Source organism: Perissodus microlepis, chromosome 23 (assembly GCF_051167445.1).
Source record: "Perissodus microlepis isolate ML-2025 ecotype Zambia chromosome 23, ASM5116744v1, whole genome shotgun sequence".
In the NCBI taxonomy this organism is placed as follows: domain Eukaryota; kingdom Metazoa; phylum Chordata; class Actinopteri; order Cichliformes; family Cichlidae; genus Perissodus; species Perissodus microlepis.
Genome location: NC_140482.1, coordinates 30,928,309 through 30,946,201, shown reverse-complemented (window position 1 = coordinate 30,946,201; position 17,893 = coordinate 30,928,309). Strand labels below are relative to the sequence as shown.

Here is a 17,893-nt window from a genome sequence, read left to right as displayed (position 1 = left end):
CATGCAAGCATGTGAATTTTAAGTGCGACCTGGAGAAGAAGCAGCCACGCCAAATTAAAATGTATTCTCAGAGAAGAGCTCAGCAGCTCTCACACATCACACTGTTACCTTTGAAAGGTGGCCATCCTGACCTGGTGATGTAAGAGTGCTGTTTTAAAGTGGGAATCCATGTGCAGTTATTTTTGAATCTTAATGATATTATATCTTGTGCTACTATGGAAAGATTTACATATTTTTAGATTTTTTAAACACACCAAAGAACAGTCAGAACTGGTCCGAAGCTGTGCCAGATGTGTTTTCTGAGTCAGCTGTTTTGGCGGTGCCGATAATAAACAACCTAACCTCATCTCTCCATTATCTGTCTCCACTCGGCAGGCTTACCAGTTAGCCAGAGGAAGAGTGTGGCCCATGATCATCATCCTCTGTCTCATTGCTGCCATTTTATCTGCTTTTCTGGACAACGTGACCACTATGATGCTTTTTACTCCCGTCACCATAAGGTGCCTTTTTTTTAATTCTCAGGTGGAATACATTCCACACACACACACACACACACACACACACACACTGCTGTCCACTTGGTTTGTGTGTGGCTGTCCTGCACAAAAGGTTAAAGGATCAATACCAACATCCTTTTCATATTTCTCTATTTACCCCACCCTTTGTAATCTAATCATGACTAAAGGGCTTTTCTGTCTGTCTGATTTTGCAGGTTGTGTGAGGTGCTTAATCTAGACCCCAGACATGTCCTGATTGCAGAAGTAATCTTCACCAACATTGGAGGGGCCGCCACAGCTGTCGGAGATCCGCCCAATGTGATTATAGTATCAAATCAGGACCTGCGCAGAGAAGTAGGCACCTTCACAGCTCGAATATACAGTAATCATCTAGCAAAGCAAAGACATTACTGATGGTACAACATTGACAGGTAGATTTACTTGTTAGTACTGGCTGAAAAAAGGATTGAGGCTAAATATCTTGCAGGTGTTTGGTAAAAGTTTACATGATGCATATCACACTGGCTTGTGAACTCCTAATTTCAAGTCTCACATTTTGCGTTTTTGGCTTCTTAGAGCCTGAAGTAACCATACTTAGCTTAACCTTCCTGTCGTGTTCGGGTCAGATCTGACCAATGTACAACTTAAAACACTCAGAAATATTGTGTTTTACATCTGATTGCCTCAAGGCATCATGACATCCTCCACACTATGCACTTGAACATTGACGATCACCTCTTTTATTGAATTTTGAGTGTTTTAATCCAGGGGTCCCCAACCTTTTTTGCGCCACGGACCGGTTTATGCCCAACAATATTTTCATGGACCGGCCTTTAAAGTGTCGCGGATAAATACAACAAAATGAAACTAGTACCGGTACCGAAAAAAAGAAGATTTATTCATAACACACGTGAAAAGACGAAGGAAAACCGAGTTAACGATAAAAACGATAACAAAATAACGCTGAAAACCGATAAAAACCCTGAAAACCATACATTTCACACCTGAGCCTCAACTCTCGCGGCCCGGTACCAAACGACTCACGGACCGGTCGTTTGGTTGGGGACCGCTGTTTTAATCAACCTTGGTACATCTTCGGTGTTCCTGGTCAAAAGTGCCACAGGAAATGAATGAGAATCTACTCAACCCCCTCCAATGACTTAACAACCCCCTGAATGGCCCACTCAGTGACCAAATGAAAGACCCATTGAATGACCTACTGAATGACCCACTGAACTGAATTGGGGGGGGGGCTATGGGGTAGAAAGTTAAGTTATAAGCTCATGATTAAAAATGATGATTAATAATGATTAAAAAATAACGACAAACCTTTTCTTTTATCATTATCAGTTTTTTAAAATTTTATTGAACAGCTGTTCTTTTTCCTTTATTTAAATCTGTTTTTCAAACCGGACCTTTTGAGGATTTCAGTCAGCAGGTAAAATCTCTGCACGGAGGAGGAAAAGCATCTGTGTTACAGCATGAACAGACTGCGTACTGAGGTTTTATTAACATGCTTTGAGAATGTTTGCTAAATTCAGTCATGATATTTAATTTGGCATTAGACTGTACAATAATTCAGTCTGAAGGGACAGAATTTTTTTTTTTTTTAATTGAATGTAACTTCGATCTACAGGAGATGATAATGAAAATAATATTTTTCAGTTGTGTACAGTTAGTGTTTCCTTAAAGGTTGCATGTTTTTTAAGCCTTCATATTTCCTCATACAAACTGAGGAATTAACAGCCTGATGCTGCATTTCCAGCACGCACACGCATGTACACTGTACATATAGACTTTTTCCTGTCCTGTGAGCAAATGTAATCATCTGTGTTTGCAGGGTTGTACATCTGCAATCTTTGTTTAGCGCAATCTGTCCATGTATTTATACAGTCGTGAGTGGTGACCCTTGTTTACGTTGATGTGTAGGTGATGAATGGAGATGTAGTGGCAATGAATCCAATTTATATTTTTGCAGCAGCTATCATAAATCACAAGAATTAAAGATGTCAAGATGTCGGTGGGAAAAGAAGCTGCTACCTCCTCTTATTTCAATGCAGCTGACCAGCGTTACAGGTTGATTTTATTTCTGTTCCTGGTCAAAGGTTTGCATTTACACATGTACAGTGTTTGTGTGAAAGTCCATACAGCCATTTTCCCCATTTTCTTACATGTAATCATTTGCAGCAGCTGTGACAGCTGTGTAGCATAACACCTTCTATTCGTTCACCTTCCTGTGACGTGCGTACCAGCATAAGCTTACAGTGCGTTGGTAAAGCCATCTACATGTGATGTGACCCCAGCTTTCGGGTTAGTCTCTGATTAAACCTGTGAGGAAGACTGCCACTCCTGATGCAATAATGTGTGAAACCATGTAACACCCAGCTTTTTTCCAGTGGTGGATGATGTGTTATAAAAGTGTTTTCAATCATCCCATCTCTGCTAATGTGTCAGGATATGCAGGATCTGCAGTCAACGGAAAACATTTTTAGTATTGGAAGCTTTCTGGTTAGCAGCCCTCTTTCAGTTTGAGTTCAACTAAATCATTTTAGTGGATAAAGTTCAGAATGAACAGCAGGATATCTGCTGGCTGCACCAGAAACCCCTCAGAAGTGGCTGTTACACTCTGCTTAGCCTCTGAGAGATCCACGGAGAGCCAGCTCCCTTCCTGTTAATCAAAATGAACCAGCAGTATTTGCAATGAGTCAGGCCTCAATGAATCAGAGTGCTTCTATTAAGTAGCCCACATTTTTTTTTAGTTTTCAGAAATATAGCATATTGAATCGGTATTGATGATTGCTGTTTTTTGTTACAATGAAGCTGATTTTGCTAATGAAATGACAGCGTCCTGCTTACGTATCCTGATTGGTGTAGTAAGGTTTTATGACAGGATGTTAGGAGTGTGGTTAAAGCAAAGCAGAAACCTCCACGTGTGTGGAAGTAGCAGCCTGTAGTGATGGACACCTGCCCCATGTTGCTGTTGATGGAAAATTCTCTGCTCCTTCCTGTTTTGTGAATGTTGTAAAGTGGCTTGTGGTTGGATTATGTCACTCATACTTACAGAAACACTATTTCCTACAATCAAAACCAGGTACAAAATCTGAAGTTAATTGTCTTAACCCTTGTTTTTACTTTTGTGGGCTCCATTTATTCTGGAAAGCCCAAGAAGTCAGAAAGTGGAACTTTTCCCATTTTTAGAAATTGGGAGTTCCCTACTACAGCACATTATAACCACTTTCTCCTTCTGCTTCCTCTGGATGCTCCCTTTAGGGGTGGATCATTAGCCTCCATCTCATCCTAGCCCTCTGTCACACCAACCCTGCATGTCCTACTTCCTCCTTCATTCATAAATCTTCTCTGTAGTCTTCCTTTTACCTTGTCCCTCCTTTGCACATGTTACACTATCTCATCCTTGCCTCTAACTTTTAGAAATGTCCAATAACTTTCAGCTTCAGCTGTCCCTCTGATGTATGATCTTTTCCATCCTGGTCACTCCCAGTGAAAAGCTGCCACTGTCACGATTTGGCATGGCAGACCGTGGGGATATGGGGAATGAGGACCCAGGCGTGGTGCTCTGTGTATAAACAGTGCGTTTATTTACAGTGATGGAAAAACATGACAATAAATCCCGTGCTCTCCCGACTCCAGTGACGTGTCCTCTTCCCAGTGTTCGTGCTCCTGTCTCCGCTTCTCCGTGATGAGCACCCCGTGCTCGCTGCCCTCTCGTCTCCCGCTACTCCTGGGGACATAAGAGAGAGGCAGCTGTCAGACACACAATAATGCAGGAGACTCAAACTAAGAACTGGTTGAGAGACTAACGTGAAGCCACGCAATGATCCAGCGTCGGAGAGAACTCCACCACACTCTCAAGTAGCTCCTCCGACCTGATCAGCTGCAGGTGTGTCAAGGTCTTCAGGTGTGGCCAATCACCTGCCAGGGCCACACCCACACACACACACCTACATGCACATATGTCTACAAGCAGGGAGAACGAGGGACAGCAATACAAAATACATACATTATAATATTAGTCCATAACTGCTCAGGGTCCCTGGGTCGCTCACATGCACTGAACAGATGTTCAGTGCATGTGACATTTTGGCCTTTGCCAACGCGAGCAGTATGTGGTCTCTGGGTTACTGTAGCTCCTGTAGCGCCAGGTTTCCACAGCCCATTGTCCAGTTTGTCTTGGCTCCATTTCCCAGGTGACAGAACTGCAGGGTTACAGCCACGGCACACTCGTTCAGTCATGTCTGGCCCGCGATAAGCACAGCTTGTTTGTGTGTATGCGGTCTGCTTACCCGTTAGTTAGTTTGCCTGCTGGCTTGTATGTGGCGAAGGGATTTTAGGGATCTGGAGATGGAAAGAAAGGCACGTCCGTGAAGTGTGTATGCGTTTAGGTTCTGCTCCTCATCACAGTGTCCGTCTCTTTAGCTTGTTACAAACCAAGGTACCATTGTGCATATGAAAACTCTGGTATCATTTCACAGAGGGACTTTCCTTGCCAATTGGATCCCCTCCAACCAGAATCGTTGACATTGGCTCTGAAATATGGACATACTGGGGTCGCAGTTTATGGCTGCAAACAGAAATACAATCACATCAACAAGTTTAAGTTTCTCTTTTTTTGGTCTTGTGACTGTCGCAAGCACATATTGTATTCATTAGGCTGCGGGCACACAACATTTTATTATTCTTCAGCTTTTAGTTTCATCGCTGAAACCGAGATTTTAACAGGAATTGTGAATTTTTTTCATAAACAGCAGGTTCATGCAAGCAGCTGTTCTCAGTCCACCAGGCTGCCCTGCAGGTCACTGTATATGGAGAGCAGGTCTCCATGGGGGTGCGCATAAACCAGGATGTAGCCGGGATGTGCTACAAGTGACAAAATTAACTCTGTGATCCAAAGGGAATATGTGGATTAAATCTGCTGTTTAATAATTCAGACACTTCCACTCATGTTTAGTTGCATCACCCTTTTACTATTAACCAGTTTTATCACTGAATATCAGAAACTTGTTCTTTATACTGTGAAAGCATGTGAAATAAAGGCAGCGTGAGCTACTTGCAGTGTCTTTAAATGTTGCTCAATGAGAAACACCCAAGTGTTTATTTATATTTTGTTGTTTTTCTGTCACTTTAAGTTTCCTTACAACAGGGAGAGACCATTTGGAAGAAAAGAGGAAAATTTTATCCCAAAAATTAATTTTTTGGGAGTCACATGAGAGGACCATCAGTGAGCAGAATCCCAAATGAAGGCAGGAGATAGTGGCTAGAGGTGGTGGAGCAGATGGCTGATGGAGATAAAGAGTGAAATGCAGTGAGTGAGGTGGAGACGGGAAGGAGGAGGGTTGATCGGGGAACAGAGGCTGATGAGTGAAGTGAATCTGACAGCGTGGGAAACTGAAGCGACGAGGAAAATAGAGCAGCAGGAATTACAAAGGAGAGTGAAGACAGAACATGAAAGAACGCACCGATTTGTGTGCAATAATCAAATTCTGTGTCATTTCGCTCTTAAATCCAAACTTCCAGGTACGCTGTGCGGCTCATACTTATAGTTTGGAGTGTGAATGCACCTCCTGCTGTCCTTCTCAAGAGTTCAGTGCTCTCAAGGCCCTTTATATAGTAAGGAACATAGTCTGACATCATTATAATGCACTTGTGTGGGAGGACACTTTAGGTAGCTGCTTTCCTGAACTCTGAGTTTTCTTTCCTCAGAACACCACACGACTTTTTTCATACTGTGTCTCTCCATAAAAGTCCATCGCTGCATGCACACATTTTTTGTCTATGCTCAGTTTGTCACGTTTGAATGAAATTCGACCAGACGGCAAATGTCTAACACATTTTCATTATGTTTCCTACAGGGGATTGATTTTGCCAGTTTCACAGGCTACATGTTCCTCGGAATATGCCTCGTCCTTTTTACCTCATTTCCTTTCCTGCGGATGCTCTACTGGAACAAAAAACTTTACAACAAAGAGTCCATTGAAATAGTTGGTAAGTAGCACTGCTTTGTTCATAGACTGATACTCTAATCCTGTAGACTGCTGAGGGTGACACCTATACTCAAAAAATTCTAACTAATATAATTACATGTAATTTTGTAATTTTTTAAACACTGTAAGAAAGTTACATTTAATGAAATCTGGCTCTAATGTTCTAATGTTCCCATTAGAGTAACAACAAGTAACTTGTGGTGTCTTAGGGCGGAGCTTTGACTGACAAGATGCTACTCTAACAGCATCCCTCCGTTTCTCAGTCAGATCCTCTGATTATGGTCATATATGGTTTTGAATCATCAAAATGGTGATGTCACCTGTTCACTTAGAGGCCTCACAGTGGGTTATAATGCAGTCCGAATTGATTGTGCAGTCTCTTTGTCAAAATTCAATGCCTGAGTTTAACATTTTTTCAGTTTAAAAAATTGTTTTTCTACATGAAAAATATTTTTTTGATGGATCATTAGGTTGTTATTAGTTGAGTGGACTCCAGTTATAAAAAATATAGTTACCTGCTGGATACAGCACAACCTGAAATCATTTGTGATGGTTTCTGAGTGTTATTAAGAACAGTATTAACCCCCAATAACATCTGTGCGCACAATAGCTTCCCAATAAACCTTCTCAGGCAATGCACTGGCCTCACACAAACATAATTAACTCGGCATTACGGCCTCATCCCTCTAATTTCCACTTGAGATGTGTGCTGCCTTCAGCTTTCACTTTTTCAATTTCCACACTGTTCCACTCACACTGTTAGATATCTCTGCCATCTCCGATATTACATTTCTGGAACATATATTGCTGCAAAAAGATTCTGTGTGCGTGATTTTTTTTATTTTATTTTATTATTTAAAGTAGGTTACTTAATTTGGAGAGGTCTGAAAAGGTCATGCCTCTCCTGGAGGTCTGTAATTTAGGAACACAGGACAGAACTCCCTGTTCCTTTTTATACTAAAAACAAAAACATACAAAATAACAAAAAAATACTGTGTTCGCCTTATTGAGAAGGGAGTGTAACTATGAAATATTCATACTTTTTGCTGAAGAATAGTCTTCAGAGCCGGGTGATACAGATTTCCACATCAGTCACTGTTTAAAAAAAAAAAAAAGTTTATAATTGGAACAAAGCCTGTGATCCAGTTCGACAGTCAAACCAATCTGCCCATCATGCAGGTGTAGCATTCTTCAATCTCTTCACATCATATATAAAAGCCTCAGTGGCAGTGCTGCTGCCCTCCATCTCTGCCTGCTGCTTCGATCCATCCACCACCTCTGTCTTCAACGTTTTTACCTCAGTCGGGACGACTACAGCTGAAAGATGCTCATTTCCCCCTGCAGTCGTTTATATGTGAAAAAGAAAGTTTTCCTGACTCTCTGCAGGTAAAGCCTTACTCTTTGAATAGGGAATAAGAGGGTAAGTCAGGTGCTGCTCATCAAATGCACTTGATTAACTGATCATCAACAATGTGAACACCTCTGTAAAAACAATAATTGTGCAGTTTTTTGCTCTTGAGTATTCAGGAATGTCAACATGATGCCAAAATCTTCGGAGGAGTGGACGGCCACAAGATCAGACCGTGCAATGCTCAGAGAAACTTGAAAAACCCCAAGCGTTAGCATGCTAAGTATTAAAGTTAACAAAAAGAAAACTAAAGCTGAATCTACAAGCTACTGTGAAACCTGTGAAAAACTTTTTCACATAACGGTATATTTGGTGATAGGGCTGTGGGACCCTTCCATGTGTACGCGTGAGCATGAAAGTGGGGAGTGCAGCAGTATAAAGGTTTGACATGAAGTGGGGTGAAGATGCGTTGCAAAGTGGCTTGCAGATGCTATTCAAATGTAGGCAGGTTAAAGAAACTCTAAAAACACACCTGCACGGGATTTAGCAGTGGAAACATGAGCTCAGAGCCTCGATGCCAAAGTTTGGGCCTCTTGGTGAACAAAGTTTACAATTAATTTGATAAAACTAACTTTTTGACCTTTAAAATTCAAAAGTATTTGTGATGATAACCTAACTCAGACATCATTTACTGGGGTAGAATGCCTTTATCTCCTTTTTCACCCGCTAACATCCCTCGAGGGTCTGGTGACTCACAGTGTGTCCGACACCACATGGCTCATGTGAGAAAACCCCTTTACTCTGATGTTCAGTTGCTCTGACTAGTTGGCAGTGAACAGACTCACTCATCCAGAGAGCAGCCTGATAGCGACACGGGACTCCTTTCTTTTCTATTAAAAAAACTATTCATCTAATCTGGTGTACCGCAGCCCTTTTATGTATCTTCTTAATTATCCAGCAACAGGAAAGAAAATGATTTGGCCATCCCTGAAGACTTGGAACAATGTTCAGAGAGAGAGAAAGGATCACAGACACCACAGACTGTGCTGGTTTGGAGCATGACTGTCCTCCATAATTCTGTCTTACTGTAGATCTGGCTTGTAAGACTCTGGGGAGATAGATAATAAGCATACAAAACAAAACACAACAACAACAATAAAAAAAAAAAGATATTTGTTTGAAACTGTTAAGAATTCTTCCAGAAACACAGTCACCTCCTATCATTGTTTACCCACACTATCAGACTTCCCCCCTCTGAGATGACCCCAGCATGGGATGATTGAAGCAGAGACCATGAGGCTGCTCAGTGGTCACCACAATCCTCACATTTAAGCTGTGAGCAACACCAGCTGTTCGGAGCTGTTCTGTCACACTGAGCAGCGGGCAAACTAAAGCAAGCTTTTACCCATCACCACGGTGACCGTTCGATGCTGGCCTAAATCTGACCCCGTGGAGTTTTTTCTTCTTCTCCTGCCAGCCTGGCCTTGCTAAGAGTGCATGTGGCTGGATCAGCTCAAACCCCCTGCCACGGCTGGTAATTGTGCAGATTTGCTAACAGGAAACGTTTTTTTTTTTTCCTCTTCCCCCCTGCACTGCTTAGATCTTATTATGGTCACCTAGCAACCTTCCTGAAAAAGGATGGCACCTACTGATATCTACATAAGGGTCCCATATCCTCAGGCTGTATCTGTGTTTGAGCACTGGCGGTTCCTGGTTTGGTCAATGCACCCATCGCCAGGCTGCATTAGGCCCTCTGTGGGGACTCACATATTGGGCATATTGACTGAAAACATCACCATGTTCTCTCAGCTGTAGAAGATATTACCAAACAAATATCCGTTATAAACGTACTGCATTCTGCTGCTGAGCTTCATCACTGTAACTTTGAAGTCTGTGTGTCGTACATGCACTGAACAAGTGGCGTTCTCTCTTTACCCTGCAGAACTCAAGCATGAGATCCTGGTTTGGAGGCAAACGGCTCAGCGCATAAACCCCGCCAGCCGAGAGGAGACAGCTGTGAAATGTCTTTTAATGCAAAAAGTCCTCAACCTGGAGAGTCTGCTGCGAAAAATGATGAAGACCTTCCAAAGGTTAAAGATAGCACAAGAACACAGAACATTAAGAATCACATTGTCTGTACTGTTAATGCCTTTCGTTTTTCAAAAGCCAACCTGCTGTATATTGCTTCGTACAGATCTTTTCACTAGATGCAGTTATCAGTACTAATCAATAATACATGATTTAACAAGAGAATTCATGGCTGGTGTGATTACTGAAAACACACACTGCAAATACTTTGTGAACAAATTAATTTCGTAAGTCGGGGTTCCACTGTATAATAACAGGTGACAGAACACAAGAAGAACTCGATAGAACTCAATAAAAACTAAACAAAAGACCTGGGATGATGACACACGTCACTGACGCAACCTGGCTGGTGTACACATCGAGACCACCAAGAAAACGGACGAATAAGACTGACTTTGACCACAAGGGGCCGCTATAGTAAAAAAGAAAAAAGGAAAAGGCTCATTAAAGGCTATAAATGTGACATAGCCACGATAGCACCGCGGTGTGTGGTCGGTTACAAAGTACAAATCATATAAAACTCTTGCATGCAATAGTAACACTGTAACTGCACGTTCCACTTCCACTGTTACAGTATTTTCTGCACTATAAGGCGCACTTAAAATCCTTAAATTTTCTCAAAAATTGACAGTGGGCCTTATAATCCGGTGCACCTTATGTATGAATTCTGGTTGTGCTTACTGACCTCAAACGGATTTTATGTAGTACACGCCGCTCAGAAATCTGTCAAAAATGTTTTAGTCTGACTTTGGTAAGCTACGAAGCCACACCGCTTGATGGATTGTCGGAGCGTTATGGCTACTGTACTCAGGAGCCTCGCGGAGTAATCTGGGTCCAAACTCTATCTGCTTCAGGCCCAAAGTCAAACGAACACTGCGGCATCACTGAGAGTTAAAAACTGTCTAAATTCTTTCATCTTTAATCAGCGTTGCTACTTTGCCAGGTGTAACAATTAAGTTTAACATCCAGGCATCCATGAAAACAGAATTTATTAAACTTAACGCAGTTAGAAGTTAGCAGGAAGTTAGCACGCTAGTTTCCACCTAAACATGATATTGCATGTTCTGACTGAGAGATTTCTGAAAAAATTAAAACGTACAGCTCTGCTATCACTTCCAACATGAATGAAGATAGAAAACTAAACAGTAGTGACGTTTGTAGCGTTACTGAAGTTGGGCTAGCTGGTATATAATGATGTGCTACGTGATCGCTAGCGACACAGCTATGTTAGCATAATGAGTTGAGTAAAGTTTGACTTATCTGACTGTTTTGTTTCGCTTAATGTGCCTTATAATCCAGTGCACCTTATGGTCCGAAAAATACGGCATTTGTTTTTACCTTTGAAATTAAGTATAAATCTAGAAGTGTGTCTCCCTAACGTCAGTGCATGTATGTTAGACCCATGACCCTGAAGCTCAGACTTCAGACTGCTCCTGGATCTGTGCAATATCAATATATCGGAAGAAAGTTAGCTAAAGGAAGGAGGAGCTTAAACATCTTTTTCAGACACTGGATGAACTAGGTGCTGCTCCAAATCCAAGCTCAAACAAATGAGGATTATTCCTAATTCTGAATCACAGAAAGCTGTAAACTCATGCAGCCCAACATTAGAAATATGGAGCTGGAGAAGAGCATAATAGCTCCCCTCTAATTATTTAAAACACAAGCATGGCACCAAGCATGACATGTTCAGTTCAGTCCAGAAATAGTTTGTTTTTTTCCTGTTCCTATTTTTCTGTGCCTGCTTTCCGGACCATCATAGCAATTACAGCAAATAAATACAAATTTTGAAGTGCAGGAAATGCAGAAATAAATCCTTCACACTGCACAACGCTCAGCATATGGTTATAAACTGCTAAAAATAAGCACCCTGTTTCTATGAGATGATACTTTTCCCATTTTTTTTTTTTTTTTTTTTGACACTGTGCATTCGCCTAATGTTGTTGTGTCTGACAGACAAATTTCTCAGGAGGCTAAGAACTGGGAGCAAAACATCCAAGAACTGCAGAAGAAGGTAGGCTTTGATTCTTCACCTCACACATTTTCCTCAATCACTGTGACTGGTGCATTGATGTAATCTCAGTAATGAAGTAGGTCTAGTCTTTGAAAGTTCGCTTAAGACAAATCCTGTCATTCTTGTGATAACATCAGCTTTTCCACCATTCACAAAAAATACATTTTCCTCCTACGCAGCACAGAATTACTGACAAAGTTCTGCTGGTGAAGTGTGTGTCCGTCCTTGGCGTTGTGATCTTCATGTTCTTTCTCAACTCCTTCGTTCCCAGCATTCATCTCGATCTTGGTAAGCCCCACACTCTCTCATTATTGCACTGTTGTTACGGGCATCACTGGGTGGTTATGGGTTCCGTCATGTAATTATGAAACACAGCTTCCTGTGCCCTTGCAATTTAAAAGAGAGTAAATAATGGGTTGACTAGCAAATGAAACCAACAAATTACATGGCTACAAAGCTGCAATTAAGGCCACCGTGTTCCATCCCTCCACGAGCTTCTAAGCCTGTACTGATGAACAAAATTTCAGTAAAGCTGCAAAAGGCTGTCTTAAGACACTCAACCAAAATTTGGGGCAAAAATAGGCAGTGCAAAGTTTGACAAACCTCCACTAGATGTAACATATTGAAAAAGATATGTCAGAATCTCTATTTTGTTCAAGCTCCCATGTCATTTTTACAGAAAATCTCTCTCTTCCGATACGTTTTGTAAAGCATCATACGATTTCGAAACACTCTTTGCTTACATTCAGAACCGTTTACCCCTGACTGATTCGTCTTCATATACATATTTACTAAAGAGTAAAATACTTATCGCTTTGAAAGTCTAATTGCTGCTGTTGTGTTTTGCATTCTGGAGCTATGCCACCTGTAAAACTTTTACTGTGCACTTTATTCTTGAGGGTCTACTGCAGAAGTGTTTATAGGTGGAAGTAAGTTAGCTGGTCACACTGGCTCCTCAGTGTGGCAAACTCCCTGTGGCATTTCATTCAAAAGCAATTCATCATCTGCATAGCAAATATTGCCTTTTTTAAGCAGATATATGACTCTCATGGACTCTGCAGCAGAGGAGAAGCTGAAGGAACCAACAGCAGCACAGTAGTTCACATTACTGGCTGCGTCACCTTTTTTTTTTTACAACAGTCTGGGCAGAACCTGCAGACCATGCAGGAACCCTGATTCTGGGCTTTAAACTTTAAGGACACAACTTTTAAGTTTTATGAATCAATCAGATTCGGAGTAACTAGCATTCAAAACCCAGACACACACTTGCTGTGGAAACTCTCCTTGGAGGTCCACTGTTTCAGATGACTCATGAGTCAATGGCTACTGAGCCACAGGGGAGAGCAGATTACCTATTAATCCAAAGGTTGTTGGTTTGATTCCTGGCTCCTCACAGTCTGGCACAACAAACTGAACCCTGTAAATGCTCATCCATCCTTTGGAGTGTGTGTGTGTGTGTGATAGAGCACCATTATATTACTATTACATTACTATTGCTATTCTATCCAATTAAGTCATGAAGCCTAGTTTAAGACCGTAACCCACTACAATCACAGTTTTTTTCCCCCAAATCTGAATCCTGATTTGTTGTGGTGCGGTCTCACTCCACCTCCAGCACCCCCCCTCTGGCTTGGACTTTCATCCCTGCTCTCACAGTGAGCTGCTACCCACTGCCTCCCCTACAGCTAGATGAGGTGCTCTCTCCCTCATTCAAGTGGAAATCTCTGTCTCTGTAGCTCTCACTGCACCTCTTGAGCAGTGCCGGATAACCCAGGGTCCCAGTGGATCCACATGTTCAGGCATACTGCTGGAAATCAAATCCCTTTTTCTTTTCGGGCTTTCTCAATCCCTTTGTATTCTCTGTTTTTTAAAAACTCTCTCAGGTGTGTAATCACAGTCACAAGAGAAAGGTTCTGTTGCCTGGTGGGATTTTTCACTTTTCCAAAGCTTCTCCAAAGATCATTTCCTTCAATGCTGATAATAGGTCTGCAGGTCGGGGTTTGTGCTTGACTAACCAATGTGCCTGTTATATATTTGGATCAGGGTTAAGCAGTAACTATGACTTGCATCTATTCCATTCTGTTTCAGTATATTATAAAATGTTGATTAAACAACAGGGAGTGCTGGAAAGATTGTCTCTGCTGTTCCATAGATGCATAATTGCACATATGTCTCTGCTTCTCTTAATAGAGACAGCTTTGCATGTTTTTTCCTTAAAGCCAAAAACATAAAAAGCTGCTTTACAAATTAAGTATTATTATTTTAGGTTTCCAGAAGAAATTTTAACCACTTACAGCTGTTTGTGTTAGGAGATTGTACAAAGGTACAGACGTGGTCCAGAATTTAGAATAAAATAAAATGATGAACCAAAGTCCAAGAAAACAGCTACAAAAGGTAAAAACAGAAACCAGGAAACAAGTAAAGAAAGCACATGAAAGGCAAACAAATAATCCGACGAGATCAAAGGAAATGACAAAATAATAAAAAGTTTGGATGCTGTGTAAAATATAGCTTAAAACCACCGTTCAGTGATGCAAATCTGAAAGCATACAATCACAGATTAAGTTAATGTGAGCTGGGCGTTGATTTTGAAGTCACACGAGAAAACAAACCGATGACGTAAAACATAAAGTAACCCAAAGACAGATAAAGACAGAAAGAGGGGAGTACAGCACACATGGGAAGAGAATAACAGGAAAACCATGACTTTGCTCCTCAGTATCCAATATCTGCTGCAGCATGTAGAGTTAACATGAGATTATCACCAACAGGTTATCAAGTTCAACACAATCTCACAGCAGTTTGCGAAATAGTCATCTCTAATATTCTGATTCGTGCTGCTTGGCACGGATTACCACCTTTACTGACACTTCTTTGAAAGACCCGATTTACTTGGATGCTCGGGTTCTCACCGAAGAGCTGCAGACATGAAAAATGCTTCCTATCAAAAATACATTTAAAATCGTGCAATATTGCCAAAATCAGAAACACCCCATCTCAGAGTAACTAAAAGCTCCTGAACAGAGAGTAGAAAGAGCGACCACATTTCCCCCATACTGGCTTCTCTTCACTGGCATCCTGTTAAGTCCAGAATTAAATTTAAAGCCTTTCTCCTGGATAATCAGTTTCAGTCATATTTTAAAGATCCCATATTATCCTAACAGAGCATTTCTCTTAGACTGCAGGTTTATTTGTGCTTCTAGAGTTTGCGAATGGGAGGAAGAGCCTTCAGCTATCAGGCACCACTGCTGTGGAAACGTCCCTTACTCATGCTGCTATAGGCTTAGGCTGCTGGAGCGCTTCCCATGATGCACTGAGCATATCATCTGCCATCACATCTTTTTACTCCCAGTGTTTTGTATATCTCTGTGTATCTTTTTATTTTTAACTGCTGTTATGTGTTTTGTCCCCATCCTCTCTTCTATTTTCCCTCCACGTTCCCTCATCCTGGTTCTGCTGGAGGTGTCTTCCCTCTGTCCCACTTCCTTGCAGTACAGAGCACCATACGAGGACATTGATGTGCACTGATGCTACTTAGCTAACACTGAGTTGAAACTGAAAATGAGTGAATTTGTATCTATGAACACAAATAGATCATCTGATACAAACATACCTTCAGTGTTTTTCATGGAACCAATAAAATCTCGCCATATTTCTTAATCATAGTGGTTTCATGTCATTGTGTCCATATGACACTTCTGACTGTGATGTCTCTAATCTGCACCGAGCAAATGATCTTAACAGCATCTTAATAATGCTAACACTGTCCCTAAATGAAGATGGCCGTCATCATACACTTGCTGTCATCCCCCCGCCTCGCCGCTGAGGCCACTCAGCCACCAAACACGCTCGGTTAATTACAGGTGCTGCTCAGGTCGCTGCGCCGCGACATTTGTTAAATGGGAACGACCCCACAGCTGCATGTTCTCTGTCCCCGTGGAGGGACAGGAGCAGGTCCAAACACAGCTCTCATTAAAGCACGCAGGTGAGAGTCAGATTCGACTACTGCAGCAGTCCCAGGCTGTTCATTTACATGGCTTTTAAAAATTGAGCCTCACTAAAGTTTCATTAACTTTACACGCTAAGATTTCATTTCAGTCTGATTATTGGCTGCTCGTTTGATCCCTCTAATGTGTCTGTAGTGTTGTGGGTTACATCTCTAATTTGTGAATAATTTCATGAGAATTTCTAGTTTTTTTTATTTGACTGAAACTGTTTACGTTGGTTAAATTCTAACATTTAAAGGATGCCTTGTGTTCACTTTCTTTGGTCTATGCCTTAAAGACAGCAGTGATGAAACGTTTTTACAGCATGTTTCTTGTCTCAGACGCTGTCCTCCCAGCAGCTGTCAGCTGCTCAGACTCACCTTAAAGCTCTTCTTAATTGGAGAGCTCTTTAGGCGTGTCTGCGGCTTATTCCCGTACAGAAGACAGATCAGGTAAAAATCAGCACAGAGGAAATCAAAGGTGTCTTTACAGTGATGAGAAATAGAAATTCATGAAGTGGAGTTGTAATTATTTTCTGTTAGCTGAACCAGAGCTAGTTTAAAGTTTATGGTGGAAGCTGACTTTCATTAACTGAGCGTTAAAATGTGTCAAATTAAACTACACTGATGAGATGCAACACTCAAACACTTGATGAGTGCCAAGCATCCCTGTGGATCGTGGCATTCACGTGACTTTGACATGCACGACCAGGGTAATGTTGTTACAGACTCGCATAACTCTGCCTGATGGTAGTATCATCCACAACAACTACTCCAAAGCAACTTGAGAAAATCAACTCCAGCCGCCACAAATCCCAGCTGGATCAAGCTTATTCAGGATGCACCAGAAGAAGCCAGAACCTCAGGGGGAGCCTGTGGCCTGGGACATAGAGCAGGTTATCTACCAATTCAATCGTCAGTGCTTTGATTTCCAGTTTGCATGACAAAAAGGCCTTGGGCAAAATATCGAATCCCAAATAGCCCCCCAATGAATTCATTAGTACCTGAGTATTTTGGTAAAAGAAGTGCTTAAAGGCGTAGCATAAAACAACCCCAGACAGCAGTCACTCACATACGGGACTTGTTTTTCTGCCCTTCTGGCTAATTTTAAATTCCTATTTTTTGTCTTTGTTCCTTCAGTCTTTCTCACTGTGTTTGTGCTTCCCTCCTGTGTTCATTTTCCTGCTCTCATTAGTGTCTCCTGTGTGTTGTTATGCTCCTCTCCTTAGTGTGTTTTCAGTCTGTTAAATTGTTATCTCCCAAAGTGCCCTGTGTACACTTTACTCATTGTTCCTCCTGTTGTGTTTACCCCGTTTGGACTCATGCTATTTGCCTAATGAACTTTGGTCATCCTGCCTCTGCAGGGTCTTTTTGTTTCCCCACTGAAGTATGAATTAAAGGCTCTGGTTAAGGCTATATGAATGAAATAAATTAATTAGGCAGTGTATGGATTATACATGTAAGGTGGGTGCAGTCTGAGCAAAACAGAAGCTACGAATCCCAAAACTGAATATTGATATGTATCTTTTTATGTTTCTCTCTGCACCTCATTTCGCATTGCCCAGCTGTTCAGAATCACTTTCTATTTTTAACTTTATGATGATTTTTTCATTTTTATTATTGCCTTCAGAGTAAAGGCATTTTGGAGAACTAAAATGGGTGATAAAAACAGAAATTCAGCAGGTTATTAACATGTAAACATGCTGTTAAACTGCAATATTGTTTGTTTTTCCATCTTCTTATCAGCATCTCTGAACATAAACCACCCTCTGTTGCTTTCTTTTTTGTGTCCTTCCATGGCACTTCCTTCTTCACTAATTCCCTTTAGTTGTGAAATTATTTCCCCTAAGGCCTCACCCAAGGCAATTACTGGTGCTCACCTGTTTAATCAAATTTTCTCCAAGTGGATGCACCCCCTTCCCTCATTCAGAAACACTGATTGTAAATATCAGCAGGCTGGTG

General features: G+C 41.4%; 1 protein-coding gene across 1 annotated transcript in view; it reads left to right on the top strand.

Annotated features, from left to right (window-relative positions):
• Nucleotides 1–17,893, top strand: part of oca2 (oculocutaneous albinism II) — a 57,158-nt gene that overhangs the window by 21,649 nt on the left and 17,616 nt on the right. The window contains exons 13-18 of the mRNA XM_084921996.1: nucleotides 376–500; nucleotides 713–851; nucleotides 6,365–6,497; nucleotides 9,787–9,934; nucleotides 11,889–11,946; nucleotides 12,126–12,234. Coding sequence (XP_084778122.1) covers nucleotides 376–500; nucleotides 713–851; nucleotides 6,365–6,497; nucleotides 9,787–9,934; nucleotides 11,889–11,946; nucleotides 12,126–12,234 — 712 coding nt within the window. The remainder of the gene's footprint in view (nucleotides 1–375; nucleotides 501–712; nucleotides 852–6,364; nucleotides 6,498–9,786; nucleotides 9,935–11,888; nucleotides 11,947–12,125; nucleotides 12,235–17,893) is intronic.